The 16,601-nt window shown below is 42.5% G+C and overlaps 1 protein-coding gene across 1 annotated transcript; it reads right to left on the reverse strand.

Moving 5' to 3' along the window:
• Nucleotides 1–235: 235 nt before the first annotated feature.
• Nucleotides 236–11,082, reverse strand: LOC134464538 (uncharacterized). The gene is made up of 5 exons (XM_063217967.1): nt 10,664–11,082; nt 7,272–8,816; nt 6,975–7,136; nt 912–1,004; nt 236–659 (listed from the first exon to the last, which is right to left on the reverse strand). The coding sequence occupies exons 1-5, from the start codon at nt 10,679–10,681 to the stop codon at nt 366–368; spliced, it is 2,112 nt and encodes a 703-aa protein (XP_063074037.1). The 5' UTR covers nt 10,682–11,082; the 3' UTR covers nt 236–365.
• Between the last annotated feature and the right edge of the window lie 5,519 nt (nt 11,083–16,601).

The following is a 16,601-nucleotide window of genomic DNA, read 5'->3' on the forward strand; positions in this document are numbered from 1 at the left end:
GAGAGAGAGAGAGAGACAGAAACATCTTTGAAACATCTCACCAAGACGGACAAAAAAAAAAAGTCTATAATGCGGCCGCCATTCCCAACAGTGAGGTATTGAACTTTGGAACTTGACATACATACAGAGAGAGAGAGAGAGAGAGAGAGAGAGAGAGAGAGAGAGAGAGAGAGAGAGAGAGAAATAGCAATGTTAAACAGAAATAGCAATGTTAATACACGCAGGCACGCACTCACCGGCATAACAGTCAGGACCACTTTTAAACATTCAATAACAAAAAAAGGGGTCATTTATGAGAGAGAGAGAGAGAGAGAGAGAGAGAGAGAGAGAGAGAGAGAGAGAGAGAGAGAGCGAGCGCCAAGCGATTACACCAGTAACTTCGATTTTAAGGAGCGAATCTTTGCGGTGCACTGTTTGCCGAGGTTAAGGAAGATTTTTTGGGCTGCCTCAAAAGTGTACCTCAACTCTTTTGGGTACTCCATATTGAGGGCATAGAACAGCCCAAACAGCATGATGAATGCCGTTGTCAAGTCTTTTAGTCCCTCCATAACGACTTCTCCCTCCAGCACCACAGCTGCATCGGTGATTGTGGGACTTTGTCCAGTGGTGAATTCCACGATTCCCACCTGTGGGAATGTGGTGGGTGGGCCGCCAGTTTTCTGTGAAGCACAGTAAATGGCATAACATGACACATTAAGCCTGACTCAATCATCATTTCATGTTAAATCATAACACAGTAGACCAGGATGACGCTTATCCAAAGCAACTTCATCGTTTTCCTTATGTACAACGGATTGATGGAGAAATGTGAGTTTCGGCACTTTGCTCAAGGACACTGCAACCATGAATTATGGAATTTTAACCAGCCATCTTCTGATCACACCACAATAAAGCAATATCAATAAAATTACCTCAAGTGTCTTTGAAAGAGAGGCCTGCTCCTTCAGATACAGGGGAAGACCACGGAGAACAGTGGACCGTCTGTGTGTAGTCAGGTCTGTGGTCTGCAAAAATGACAGGTCATCAATTAAAGCATCAAATCATCTGCAATTGATATGAGCTTATACATCTACTCTACTGTACAACAGCCTAACCAACTCCTTTCACCAGAGCCTCAAATCATTTTAGCAAATGCATGACCTGAACCAGAAGGTCAAATGCATCAAACTGGGACTATGCAGTGTAGCCAGTGATGGTACAAGAAGGAGATACCCTGAACTCCGCCCACACAATGTAAATGGATGTGCTCAAGTTTGGGTCTCCTAAGGGGGCGTTGTCCCCCCTTCTTCTTCTCTTACTGTTGCGTTTGGTGGCAGCTGACAAGGGTTGCGTATTACCGCCATCCAAAGGGCTGAGGTGGGATTCAATCTGTGAAGAGGCGTGGCGGAGACGGATGGGATGGGACGCGTCGCTCATGGTAACTGTCTGCCCTATAGTAATCCCAGTTGACATTCACGTTGTTTTCATTGTACATTTATTGTAATATCCTGTCATATATATATTGGCCTAGTATTTATTTATTTGTGCATGGAAGTCCTTGTATTGTGCACAACCCTTCCAGGTGCAAGGCAGAAAAACTTGATCAATAAGAAAAGTTCATTAAACATCGCACACTGGATACTTCTTTTGTATTTTTTCCCCTGAGCGAGCAACGCGTTTCGCACAGTGCGTCTTCAGATTAGCTCTTATCCCAGTGCGTCTTCGGGAACCTGAAGACGCACCGGGCGAAACGCGTGCTTTGAAGAGGGGGGGAGAGGGCCTATAGGCCTACACAGTGTGCGGTGTTAAATGCACTTTTCGTATTTTGGTTTGTTTATGCAACTCCAGGTAGATATCAGTTGCTTGCAGTAACTGTTGCAGTTGTCAGTGAAGCCACAGTTGTCCCCTTTTTTGGCTAGGCAGTGAGGAAATAGGCCTATTCGCGAGAAGTCTGTAACACTTTACATGGGACACCATATGTGTATGAAATAGCCTACTAAAGAGATGTCAAGGCTATAACCTAGGCCTACAATTTGAAACGGTGATGACATTTAAAACCGAGTCAAACGGCCATAGACAGCATTGTAATGAAGGGTGTCGTAACGGCAGCTGGAAAGAGATGGAACTTTAATTTCACGACGACATTCTTCAAACTCGCCCTGCCCGCTTCCCTATTTAACTTTAGGACTAAAATTATTCAACCGTTTCCACAGCAACGACCAAACTAATCACAGTTCCTGCAGCAGTAAAGCCAGGACTGCAAGTGTGAGCGAAATCAGCACAACAGTAGGCCTATAAAGGAATAATAAACAGTAACGGAAATACCGTGACCTGAAAAGTGCGCGGAATTGGGAGCCTTTTGTCGGTGAATTGCGCTGAAGCTAGCCTAGCCTTTGTGAACATGCTGGACGTTATCGCCAAATTACGATAGAAAGAGCAACCAATGTTATGTAATATTGCTAATTACCTCATCTACACAGTTGCTGCTACCCAAAAATATACGATGGCATAATTAAATAGTATGTGAAACACACCTGTGTTCCGTCTTTGGATGATGTGCAATGAATAAGACACACAACACAAACCTATTTCACCCCTTTGTTTTATTTCAAGGTGGAAGTGTCGAGGAGGACACACGTCAATTTGCATTTTGACATCCGAAATCTGAACTGTCATCCAAGGATTCAATCCCACAAATGCACTCTAGAGGCGTAATTCACTCTCAAACTCGGATGGTCTCCTAAAGGGGCGTTCACCTGACGTCAACGGGATACCGGAAAACAACGAGCCTGACTTATCTCCTTCTTGTACCATCACTGGTGTAGCTAAAGCTCAATGAAAAGGGACACTTGGGAAAAAATTGGACCACACAATTTGGACGATGAAGACAGGTGGGTTAAGAGGAGAGTGATGAAAGCCACTCATGGCCATTTAAAACAGTCAATTTTGAACAGCGAAGGGCTGTGCCACAAGTTGTCTACCATTTAAGCTGATTTGAGCAGTTACTGACAAAGTCCCATGGTATCGTAACACCTTGGACTATGAAAAAAACAACTCTGTCAATTCAAACCTTGATGTGACCCTTATCACAAGAAACAATGGTTGGGATCTTCCTGATTAAATAAAGGTCACATAAAAAAAGAAAAATAAGCGAGTACAAACCACACATTTTAGCAGATTTGTGGGAATATCTTTTCATGGGACAACATTAAAGAAATGTCACCTTTACACAATGAAAGGTATCCAGTGTACAACTGGTGTAGTGGCTTCAATTTATCACTCACTCAAAATGTTAATACAAGATCATACATGTCAAATGTATCCACAAAATTGATAAGATACACCTTATGTTGAAATCCCATAGAGAGAATTGTGATCTGCTTCCGTATGTAGTCACAGTATACGTTGACATGCATGTTTCTTTTGATGAAATTAAGGCCCCAATGTTGACTGTATTCAATTCATGCAGCCCCAAACCATGTCAGTTAGCAGCATTATTGACTTAAGGCCATGGTAGCTTTTCTTTGTACTACTCAGTTACCACCACATAAGCTCAGCACCATCTTAAGTATCTTGTTTTTATTGGAGACAGACAGACAATGAATATGTATTGATGGAAACATGTTGTGAGGTATAATGATGTCAAGATGAACACATTTGTCAAGAATCTGTAGTGGCAAACAAATGAAAAGTAGAAAGAAAAGTGTCCCATGCTTACAGTCAAAGCTCAAAGGTAGTGGGACTGTATGAATGCTGTCATTATTGGGAAGCTAAATTTCACCATCAGAAACATGGATGTCAATATGTATTGTGAGTAATGAAGCAGATCATGATCCTTTCGATGAGACATTAACTCATTGGCTGCCAGCCATTTTCATAAAAGAGTACCTCGGAGTGCCAGCCATTTTTCAGCATTTTGGGTGTTTTTTGGAGGCTCACAGAAAATTGAGTTCTGTGTCTATGTCAACACCATACCTATCAAAACACAGATTAGACGCTCATCTGTCATCAGAAAAAAACGGTGTCTCTCTACCCCTTTCCGTTCTTTCATAATCATCTGTTGAAATTAAGTGGAATTCGCCAAAATGCTGCTTTCTAGCCAAAAAGCTGAGAAAACGCCATTTGAAGTAGAACTATAACTGCAAACGTTTTTGCCCGTAATGGCATCGTCCTAACAACTCCAAACCTATCAGCTGCTATTACACAGTCTTCTGTCATCTGTAGCCTGAACAAAAAGATCATTTGTATGACCTTTTCAACCTAATATACTGAAATATAACGGGGGGACTCGAAAACAAGGGTGTTTTGGTTTAGTTGCTGGCGCGCAGCATGGATCATGACAGCAGTTGCCCCTAACTCCGGTAACTCCCTACCTCTCCCTCTCCCTCTCCCTCTCTCTCTCCCCTCGTTGGAGAACGAATCACAGCTGGTTTATTTCCTCCAGAAATAGTACCGTGTTGTGTCTTGTGGGGAGGGAGGCAGGTAGGCAGGCAGCACCGCTTAGCGTAGCTTACTGCAGCTTCTTTGGCAGAGCGGACAAGTTGCAGATTGATGATTACTGTCATCATGGTTCTGCTATAGTGATCTTGTCATATATTGTTCAATGAATTTTCTTTTGATAAAGTACTGATCACACATCCAACATTTCACAAGCCGATTGGAGTGGTGAATGCTAGCTGGTCTGAGGCTAAGTGCAATGCTTTCTAATGTGAGCTGAATGCATCTGACCAGACACAAAGGCTACTCTGTTCCAAGAATCTGCAACCCCCCTGTCTTTTTTGATGATACAGTAAGCTGATCATACTATACAGATCCATAAAAATAACTGTGGATTGAGTAAAAAATAGTTGACTTACCAAGGCTCCTTTATTTAGGCTTAGTTGTAAGTTGTTAGCGATTTCGTGCTAGCTAGCTAGCTAGCGTAGCAAACTTTATACCCAAGTTACCTCAGTTGGGACACATCACCACTAGTCCCGTGCATTCTCCTGTTAGATGATATTTTGTAAGCAACATCCTGATGTTGTGTAGGCTGATCACATTATCCAAAATGAAAGGTTGTCACACAGATCATCTCATGGTGTATTTTGGGCAAGTTAGCTACAATGCCTTCTAGCTAGATAGCAACAGGGGATTGTATTTTGGTCATGAGAGGAAGGTTTTTTTTTTGGCCAGGCTCTGACACTAAAATCAGTAGCCTACCTGTGTTAAAATCAGAGGGCAAGAAAGTAGACTACTGTCACAGGTGCTTTACTTTCAAAAATGATTTTGCTATGCTACTTTTGAGATTATATTATAATAGTAAAAAAGGGGTGTTTTTGTCTTGACATTTCATCTTGCTCTGAGCTAAAGCCCTGCCTTGACTGTTCCTAAGGACACTTCTGCCACCTACAGGAACAGTTAGAAAATGCCTTGAGGCTTGAAATTCATACAGAAGATAGGTCAGACCGTCCTCGAGGCCTGGCTGTAAAAAAACGCAATTGTCGGCGAACGACGTCGAAGGTAGGGGGCGTCACTATTTGAAATGACGTCATTCGACGGCCAAGGCAGCCAATGAGTTAATGGCTGTGTCGTGAATCATTTTGAGTAAGAAAAAAAATTAACTTGTTGTATACTGGACACCTCATTGCTTAAAAGTGAAATTTCTTTAATGCTGTCCCATGAAATAAAACACTTACAAACATGCAGAAATGTGAGGGGTGTATTCACTTCTGTATCTTCACACCACTATGTCACAGCAGATGTGCTTTTGCTCTCAAGCAATCACTTGTGTGTATACAAATATGCACACACGATAGCAGGAACAAGTCAGCTGTGACATTGTGTAAAGATATTGATGTGTAAACACTGAGACAGCATTTGTCTACAACAATATTATTAACCTGTCCCTATTTACATGTAAGCAACATACAGGTACTGGCCATATAATTGGAATATCATGAAAGTTTTATTTCCATAATTCCATCAATAATGTTAAACTCCACACTTTGAACTATTCCAAGCATTAATTAGTTTGTTTATTTATGTATTTATTTATTACATATTTTGGCCTTCCACTTTGAAAAAAAAAAAAACATGAATTGAGGAATTCACATTAGAACATTGTAATAAAATCACAGAAAGAAAGACATTCGGGTCACATCAAATGAGTGAAATACTTTCTACATAACATGTCAATGTTCAATACTTGATTAGGAATGTCTGTCTTAATCACTGCCATGATGTGTTTAACATTGAAGTCAATGGCAGAGGCATTGCATGGGCATTATGGAAGCCCAGGTATCCTTGATGCTTTGCTGTCAGCTGTTTTTGTTTGATCTGGTGACCCACACTATTCTCTTCAATATACCCATGCCACAATTTTGTGCCAAGTCACCAGTTTAAGTCTAACACACCAGAACTGAAACCCCATTGAGGTTTTATTTCTGGCGAGTTAGAATTTAACTGGTTACTTGGCACCAAATGGTGGCATGGAAATCTACGGAGTATATTGAAGAGAATAGTGTGGGTCACCAGATCAAACAAACAAAAAACAGCTGACAGCAAAGCATCAAGGATACCTGGGCTTCCATAATGCCCATGCAATGCCTCTGCCATTGACTTCAAAGTTAAACACATCATGGCAGTTATTAAGACAAAGACCGTCCTAACCAAGTATTGAACATTGGCATGTTATGTAGAAAGAACCAAATTTAAACTGATTTGATGTGACCTGAATTTCCTTATTTTTTTCAGAAGCAAATTGTGATTTTATTACAATATTCTAATAATGTGATTGCCTCAATACATGTTTTTTGGAGATGGAGGGCAAAAATATGTAAAAATAAAAAAATAAACAAATGAATGATTCGAATAGTAAAAAATGTGGCCAATGCATCAACAAGCCATGAAAGTTAAACAACATTATTGATGGAATTATGGAAAGAAATAAATATTTTCATGATATTCTAATTATATAGCCAGTACCTGTACAAGAGAAAAATGCATGATTAACATACCTGGGCATCCAGTGTCTCCAGAAGCATGTTCAAGTCATTCCACTTTCCTTGGCTTGCTTTGGCTCTGTACAGTCTCAGGAACCCCTGGGTATGGCTGTCCAGCGCTGTTAGGAAGGTTGACTTTAGGTCCACGCGGTTGATGCGGAAAAATTCAGCGCAAACCTTAAGATGGGAAAAGAAGATTCAGAATCAAAGATGTTAGAGCAACGTAAACATTCAACACAAACCTGTATAGGAAAAAAGATTCAGTAAAAAGGAAATTGTTAATGTCTAATGATCACAACAGAAAATACATACCTCCTGCTCGAAAAACAGTCCTGGCCATCTCCCTTTGATCGATTTCACCAGCGGCTGATCCTGGACAATTTCCTTTCTTCTTAAGGAAAACGTGGTCTCCATCTTCTCGTTCAAAACAGTGAAGCTCACATTCTTCCTTTTCACCTCTTCCTCCATCCATGCTCTTTCCCTCTCCAACTCCTCTTCATTAGAACCAACTGGATGGTCAGGCAGAAAGTTCAGCTCTGATCTCTTGGGTCTCTTCAGGGAGCCTTGTCTTGAACCAGTATTGACGGCCATCTCACGGCATCCAGCATTACGGAGCTTCTGGCGGTAATTTGCCATTTTGGATCTTAGGCTCACTTTCCAAGCTTCGCAGCCCGTTTCAGAAGTTGGGTGTGCAAGGCAGGGGTACTTCTGCACCAGAGCAGATGCCACTTTCCCAACTTGGGTTTCATCTGGATAAGCTTTGAAGGAGTACATCACTTCAGCCAATTTCTCCAAGATGTTTATTTTCATGTCCCTGGGAACGACCAGAGTTTTTCCCTTTTCAAAGTCCTCATTAGCCTTTCTTAGCCGCAACTCCACATCATATGAAAAGGAAGGCAGTGGAAACACACTTGGCCACTGCTCTAATCGGACTGATGACGACGACTGGGTGGCCCCCGTGCTTGGAGAGAGAGGAGAACCATCGAAGCGGGCTGATGACGACTGGGTGGCCGCCATGCTTGGAGAGAGAGGAGAACCATCGAAGCGGGCTGATGACGACTGGGTGGCCGCCATGCTTGGAGAGAGAAGAGAACCATCGAAGCGGGCTGATGACGACTGGGTGGCCGCCATGCTTGGAGAGAGAGGAGAACCATCGAAGCGGGCTGATGACGACTGGGTGGCCGCCATGCTTGGAGAGAGAGGAGAACCATCGAAGCGGGCTGATGACGATTGGGTGGCCGCCATGCTTGGAGAGAGAAGAGAACCATCGAAGCGGGCTGATGACGACTGGGTGGCCGCCATGCTTGGAGAGAGAGGAGAACCATAGAAGCGGGCTGATGACGATTGGGTGGCCGCCATGCTTGGAGAGAGAAGGGAACCATCGAAGCGGGCTGATGACGACTGGGTGGCCGCCATGCTTGGAGAGAGAGGAAAACCATCGAAGCGGGCTGATGTCGACTGGGTGGCACTTGTGCTTGGAGAGAGAAGAGAACTATGGAAGGGGGCTGATGACTGGATGGCGCTTGTGCTTGGAGAGAGAAGAGAACCATCGAAGAGGGGTGCTGATGACGATGACTGGGTGGCACCGGGGTAGGGCACTGAAGTTGCCGCCTCGTCCACCACTTGGACCTCCCAGAAGATCTTCAATGTTACTCCCTCGTTGGGGAGCTCCGAAATGTCATATAATGTGCACAGTTCATTGTTGAAATCGGGGTCCTGATATTGTATTATGAAGTCGCCCATTAGCTGCAGTCTTTCGCTGAGGGTCGCTGCCAGTTCCTGAACTGAAGTTGGCCTGGGTATTGTTAATTTCCTGATTTGGCCTGGTGAGAGGAAAACCCGAATCAACATTGAATCCTGGGACAAAAAGAAGAAAAGAAAATCCATTTTAGTTACATAGGAAGGTTATTTTTGCATACATTTTCAGACAGGTCTGTAAAATATGGCCCCAATGTAATAGATGCACCATCTATATTATTTACACTATATACACAACATTTACAAAATGTACAACATTTACGGCACAAAAAAGTCTGAGAACATCATGATCAGTGTTAAGACTGAGCTCCTACTTTCAATCAAAGTAAAAACCTCTTGGCAGACACCATCATCTTTCCAAATACATTGTATGTGGCCAGGGGGTAGAAATCAACAAGCTCGTGTGGGCCAACAATGGATACATTGCTGTGATTACTTCCAACAACTTCATATGCTCGAAAATGTTCATAGTACCAGGAAGACAAATGCTCCACAAAGAAAGAAACCTCTGTGCCAACAACCAGAATGCTGTGAATTCGACCAAAATCTGGAGAGCCACCACTGAGTCCAACTGGTAGAATCATTCCTTTACTGTACAAAGTCCCAAACAATGTTGCATTTGTTGCAAGTGTGTGGATAACGGAGCCGCGGTTCAACAGCAGACAGTTCGACCACTTTCAATCTTTCAACACACATTGGTGCTTTGAAGAACTGGTGAGAGTCTAAAGCATAAGCAATCATGGATTGATGTTTACTTGCCAGCGTTTTCAAGGGATTCTTGAAATTGCGGGTGTGGTGCACAACCCCCTTGAAGTAGCTGTGTTTTGCTTCAAACCTCATCGTCCACAGATCAGCCAAAGGCCCATAACACCGGATAAGGTGGGGATAATGTTCAAGGTAGTGATGTTTAGGCAGGAGCTTCTCATTGGGAAAAACTTCATTGAACAACTGCCGATGATCAGAAATTTTACTCTCTAGGTAATACAGAGACTCCTCTGATAGCTTTGGACTTACAACCAATTCCACAATGTCTTTCAACTCCATTAAAAGTTGCCATGCCTTCTCATCCTCTGGCACCAAACCACCTACCATCAGAGGAAGCAGTCTAATTAAAGCCCAATTCTCATGCCCATTTCCTCCTATTGTTTTTCTCCGTTGAAAGCTCTGGGGAATGTTTTGAGGGCGATTCACTTTATCTGTAAAGCCATATGGGAATGACTGGATAATGCCATTGAGCTGATTAAAGGTGAAGTATTTGGCACCAATCAGTTTCTGTAGACACAGAGCCAATTCCCTGGGTACCACCCCTTCAAACAAATCATGCAAGACATCTGGAGGAAAACCAGTAATGACATGAAAGGAGGACAGCTGTTTTTGAAGAGCACATTCAGCTTTAACACCACACACATTTGTGACACCTGACTCACTGCACTTCAAGTCAGCAATGCATTGGTCATGCTGCTGAGGAGTTCGCAGTGGAAACAAACCCTGCGATACTGCTGTAGTCTGAATGTCCTGCAGAGATGCTACGCAAAACCTACAGAATTTGTCTACACAGAAACTCTCTTGAAAGCCCGCAAGGCCATGTGCGCCAAGATTATCAGCAGACACTACAAGCACTGTTCCCTTCACATTCCCACCAATGGCCTCCACATTCAAACCTTCACTCTCAAGGATCTGCAAGTCACGGAGAAGTGGTTCTAAAAAACGTTCAAATCCGTACAGTTTTACCTCAGAGCTTTTCCCGAGTAGTGCCAATTGGATGGAATGGAGACTAGATCTGTACTTTGACTCCCAATTCAAAATAACAAAATACACTCCTGTAATTTTGTGTTTTTTTCTTGATGTCCCAATTGGGTTCACTATCTCATACTCATCAAGATAAAACCCAAGCGAAAGTGTGAGATTGTGGCCAGTCACAAGCCTGTTGCGTTTGTAGTACTCACCATCAAAAGGTGACGCATAGAGCCCTGGGGTGCCCTCCTTCACCGGAAAGGTCTTGGTGATGACGTCTGGCCGCTCCAACAAGGCTGTCAGGGTCTTCAAAACAGGAACATAAACAAAGGTGTGATTTTGCACCCTACTGAATACATATTCCACAGGTTCAATAATCTGAAAGTTCTCCTGAAAGTAGATGTTTCGCTTATGAGTAGTTGAAAGGGGGCCTTTGTCAGCGGTTGCAGTCAGAAACGTATTTGTTTTCTTTAATGACTCAGCAATGTCAGCAACAATAGACTCATTCACATTGCAATTGTGCTTCAGCAGGATATTCTTAATAGCAGACAGTGCATTTGAGTTTGTCAGTGACAGAATGTCATTTACACCATCAATAATCTGCTGAGAGGCACTTTGAGACACATGCATTTGCGTTTGCATACACAAAAGCAATGAAGCAAGTTTGTGTTCAAGTACTGTTTCACATTCCTCAAGATCCTCTGAAATATGATCTGACTGAACGTCATCATTTTGGTCTGACAGACTTTGTGAGGAGGAGGTTGTGTCAATCTCGTTGTCTGTACTGCCTGCTGTACACACAGATGTGCAAAGATCTTTCAACGAGTGACACCTGTGTTTATTTGATTTGTGAGTTCTGAAAGTTGTATTGTTGGTGGTACTGAAATCACAGTTAGAAAATGGACAGTTAACTCGTTGATTGTTTTGTAAATGTCTTCCTAAATGTTGCAAGAAATGAGGAAGAGAACAAATATCAGTGAATTCACACAACTCACAGCGGACACTGGCATTGTCGGCACATGCAGAGGCAGAGCTGTTTTTTTAGCATGTACTCTCCATAGATGTGTTTTCAATGCTCCTGTGGTTTTAAAACTACATGCACAGTCAAGATGAATACAGGGGAATAAACCCTTACCCACCTGCCAATGATGAAGGCGATAATGCTTCAACAGCACCTCTTGCTGGGAATGGGTGAATTTACAATGTCGGCACTGCATACCTGCATTATAAAAACACAAATAATTAATCACTCAGGTCTATGTCACGATACAACTAACAAAAAACACAATGCAAGCGAAATACAGTACACAATCGTTTAAAACTAGGGACCAATTTGACTACAAAGTTGAGCTGCTTAGCAAGCTCTAGTTCATCTCCACATGCTAGCCGAATTCACATGCTGTGGTTAAAAAAGACGCCCCTCTAAAAAACAGCGCGCTTAAACATTACAATGTTTTAAAATAGTAATTAAATACTTAATACTTGTAACTAAATGTCTCGTACAAAAACTGGCCCAATAGTATTGCATTGAATGGATGGGCTAGACAGCAGCAAAGCACACTTGACGACAAGAGCTAGTTAGGGTGCAACCAACCACAGACGGCAGCTAAAAGCCATCATAAAATTTCAGACAAAATAAACTGAGACATGCTACTTTTAAACACACAATCTACAAATGAAATGTCAACTAAGGAGACAATCGCAAAGATTTGAAACTCGTATCACTCCTTAAGCTTAGAATGAGTAGCTATATTAGGTATTATTACTTAGGTCTGTCCTAGAACTAGTTCATCTCCACATGCTCTGAATGCTAGCTCGAATTCACCTGCTAAACTGAACCCCCCCTAAAGAGCCGAGGGTTTAAACACCACGATGTTTTAAAATTGCAATTTAAAATGTGTCGCATGAAAACTGACCCGGTAATGTGTTGAACCAGAATCTAGATTGATGCGTAATCACAAGTTAACTACATGACAGACACAGCAGCGAAGCAAGCAAACTTGTTTCATCAGGATGAGCAAGCTAAGCCAGCAACCAGCCACAGACGGCAGCTAAAAACCAAACCATTAAATCGTCAATAAACTACGACAAGCTCCGTTTTAACTTTCACAATGCAGGTCTTCATGAGATGAGAACAAAACACACCTAAACGGACATGACATTGGGACTGAAAGACGGGCGGTACAGATATTTGAAACGCTTCTCACTTCTTGAGCTTAGCAATTATTCTAGTTCATCCACACATGCTAGCTCGAATTCACCTGCTAAACTGAGCCCCCCTAAAGAAAGAGCAGTGAGTTTCAAACAACGAACAAAATGCATCGATTGCATGGAAAGAAACAGCATTGCAACATACGCAGTCATAGGAGTTGAGACTGAGACAGGTGATGATGATGTCCGATGGTATTTGAATCTCGAGTCCTGAGAAGGCGTCTCTTCTTGCTTGTCGTCGTGTAAATTAATACTCGCAGCGCAGCGCCAAGCCAACCTGTGGGAAAATTCCGAAAGTCCAACTTTGACAGTGACGTCATCTTTTCGGCCAACATGACATTTTATGTTGTATGGGTACAGTGTGTGGTTCAATGTTACAATTTCCCCGGACAGAAATGTTTATGTTCGCCTAATGAAGATTTTGTGGAATATTCATGAAAACTATGCAATCATTGTCCCAACACATTTTCCCTTTTTGACTCAACCATTATGTTGAGAAAGCATATATTTATTCATTTTTACAATTTTTTGCTTCAGTCCCTTATTACAGTGTGTTCGTTTACTGAGATATTTCAATTCCAGTCAGAATCGGCCATTTCTGTTACGTTCTGAGATAAGAATCACATTCCCCCATGTCAAGGCTGGAGTGGGCCCTGTGATCAGGCCGGGATTTTAATTCACATCTAGGCCACTTTGATATGGAAAATCGCTGACAATGCCTTTTATTGGACTTGTGTTAAAGTAGACTATATGTTGTTAAGTTAACAGAAAACTTTAACTTTACAAAGTGTAGGTTAATTAAAATTAAAATAAATATGACAACAAAAAAAGAAAGGTAATATTTTTATTTGTACAGGAGTTATTTGACCAATCAAACTGCATTTGCCATCACAAAAAGTTCTCAACAACGTATACTGTATCTGAGGCTGTGAGTGTGGGTTATGTGAAGTCAGGCTCCATGTTCTGTTTGTCTGATGCTCTACATGCACATCTTGGACGCAAACAGAGCCGTGAAGTTAGGAGTAACGCCCGCTGAGATATCAATTTATCCCCCCTCTCACATTCTCGTCGGAAATGTCACATCACCAAACGTTTTATTCACATTTCATTTGCATACATGCATGTGAAGATTGTCGTTGATCCTCATCCTGTTACTTGTGTTACTGGAGTTCTTATTGAGCTTATTTGCGCACTGCTGTCTACTAAAATGTATGCATTATTGATTCAACACTTAACTTCGCTTTGTCGACGCGCCATGCTTCCGAAGTATACGCACATTGGATTTTGGTTTTAGACCGCTAGAAAGCGTGAAGCTGTTTCTCTGTAAACCCAACATTTCCGAGCTGATTGTGAGGTTGCGACGAGTCACATAATTCCCTCCGACGTTTGCAAACTAACTGAAACTTTGAAAAGGTTCATTACAAATCATTCAGATTGTTTATCGCGAGGCATTCCATGCAACAACGCTTGGGAGAGATAATGGCACGAGCCACATCACCTTTGTTTTCTTTTATCCTACCTGTGCTTTGCTTCATTTTTTCCGTCTCTCTCTCTCTCGCTCGCTCTCTTTTCCCCTCGCTCGATTGCTGTTCTTCAAGAGAGAGTTCTTCAACACGACCTTCAGAAGAAAGAAACCAGGGCATTCCTGCACGGACGCACGCTTTCACAATATTGGCGGAACAAACGCATACCAAGAGGTTTACGCATCAAGAAGATACCGACACTGGGCCGAGAAGACCCCGACTTCTGCGTCAAGTGGTGTGACATTCTCAATAGATGTTCACTGGACCTGATGCTGCTGGTAATCGAAAACCAAAACAAGCGAATGACATCCATCAAACAAGAAATCGCGGAACTCGACACTCAACTAAAGAAGGTCTTCTCCGCTGAGCAATACAAAGAATTGGTGGAGAAGTGGGACGCTCAACTAGAGTCCTACAAGATGGAAATGCAGCGCTACAAAATGGACAAGTACAGAAGAGACACAATGGACTACCGAAACAACACCGTCTACTCATGGCTTCGTCAAGGGCCAGGACAAGGCCTTCCGGGTAGACCCAAATCAAGACCACGGAAAACTACGAACCAGACCACTTCCTCGAGCGACTTCAGCACGGATACTGACTCATCCCTGACGACATCGCGTTTTTTAAGATCCGCCCAGGGCCCGCTACCATCTCCAAATTACGCACCGGGCGCGCAACGCGGAAAACGAGGAGGGGGAAAAAGCGCAAGAGGCCGGACTTGAGTGGTGGATCATCCAATGTAATCAACATCTCCTCCAAGCAGCTGACTGAAGACCAACTTTCACTCTTGTCCAAAGGCCTCTCATTTGTTCCAGCGAGAGGGAATGACCCATTCACCACCAAGGTAGAAATGTTTAAATTTTTCCGATCAATACGCCTCAAGGCTTTCTACTCGAAGGACATTCACAATAGACAATATACTCAACGGGAATATTCCACACAAGAGGGCATTTTGCCCCCCCAAAAAACATTTAAACCAAAAAGCACTTTTCTTCCTCCTGTTACCAATTCTTCTGTGGAGACGTTTTGCCGGCTGGTGGAACAAGATGCATTCACCAGTTTGAAAAGTGGGACATGCACGATTCGACCGAATTTGTTAACCTCTGAGAAAGAAGCATTGAAAATGTTGATGTCTGATTCTGAAATTGTGATAAAATCTGCGGATAAGGGAGGATCTATTGTTGTCCAAAATGTGTCTTCTTATGTACATGAAATTGAAAGACAGTTGGGGGACACGGGTGCATACATGCGCTTACAAGCGGATCCGACTGTGAAATTTGGTGATGAGATAAAATCGAAACTGAAAAAGGCATTGTCTGAATCTATCATTAATGATGATGAATATAAATATCTGGTAAAAACTAACCCATTAAGACCGGTAATTTATACTCTTCCAAAAATACACAAGAGACTCGATAATCCACCTGGTCGTCCTATTGTCTCGGGTAATGAATCTATCACTGAACCGCTGTCTCAATTTGTAGACCACCATATAAAACAATTGGTACATGAATTGCCCTCCTATCTAAAAGACACAACCGATTTTCTGAAAAAGATATCGAACATTGGACAGGTGAATGCGTCGGATTTACTTTGTACAATGGATGTCAATAGTTTGTATACAAACATTCCACATACAGAAGGCTTAGTGGCCTTGGAATATTACCTGAAGAAGGAACAAATGCCAAATGCAGACTTTTTACTGTCATTAGCTCAAGACGTGTTGACGAAGAATTACTTTATGTTCCAGAACAAGTACTACTTACAAACCCAGGGGACGGCCATGGGCTCACCAATGGCACCAAATTACGCCAATCTCTTCATGGGGAAATTTGAAGAAGATTTTATATACACTAGCAACCCATTTAAACACCATCTGAAGGCTTACTTTCGTTATATTGATGACGTGTTTATATTATGGCAAGGCACCAAGGAAGAACTGGATGAGTTCCATAATTATGTCAATACTCGATTTAGGTCAATCCAGTTTACTTTGAACCATGACAACGAGTCCATATCTTTCCTGGATGTACTGGTAAAAAAACGTGATGGTGCATTACGCACAGAGATCTATCGGAAAGACACAGATAGAAATGCTTATTTGGACTACAAGAGCTTTCATCCGCCCCCGCTCAAACGCAGTTTACCATACAGTCAGCTGTTACGCGTGCGCCGCATCTGTGACAATGATGACAGGCAGGCAGGTGAAATGTGCCAGAGATTTTTGGATAGGGGTTACGATGCCAACTTATTACAACAGACTCTTGCTAAAGTACGGTCTATCCAACGAACTGATTTACTGACGGAGGGTGGTGCACAGAGATTAACATCCAGGCCCACCAATACTCCAGTAACCTTCGTATCCACGTATGGACAAATCTCTTACCAACTGAAAGACATTGTAAACCGACAC

Source organism: Engraulis encrasicolus, chromosome 15 (genome assembly GCF_034702125.1).
Source record: "Engraulis encrasicolus isolate BLACKSEA-1 chromosome 15, IST_EnEncr_1.0, whole genome shotgun sequence".
NCBI classification, from domain to species: domain Eukaryota; kingdom Metazoa; phylum Chordata; class Actinopteri; order Clupeiformes; family Engraulidae; genus Engraulis; species Engraulis encrasicolus.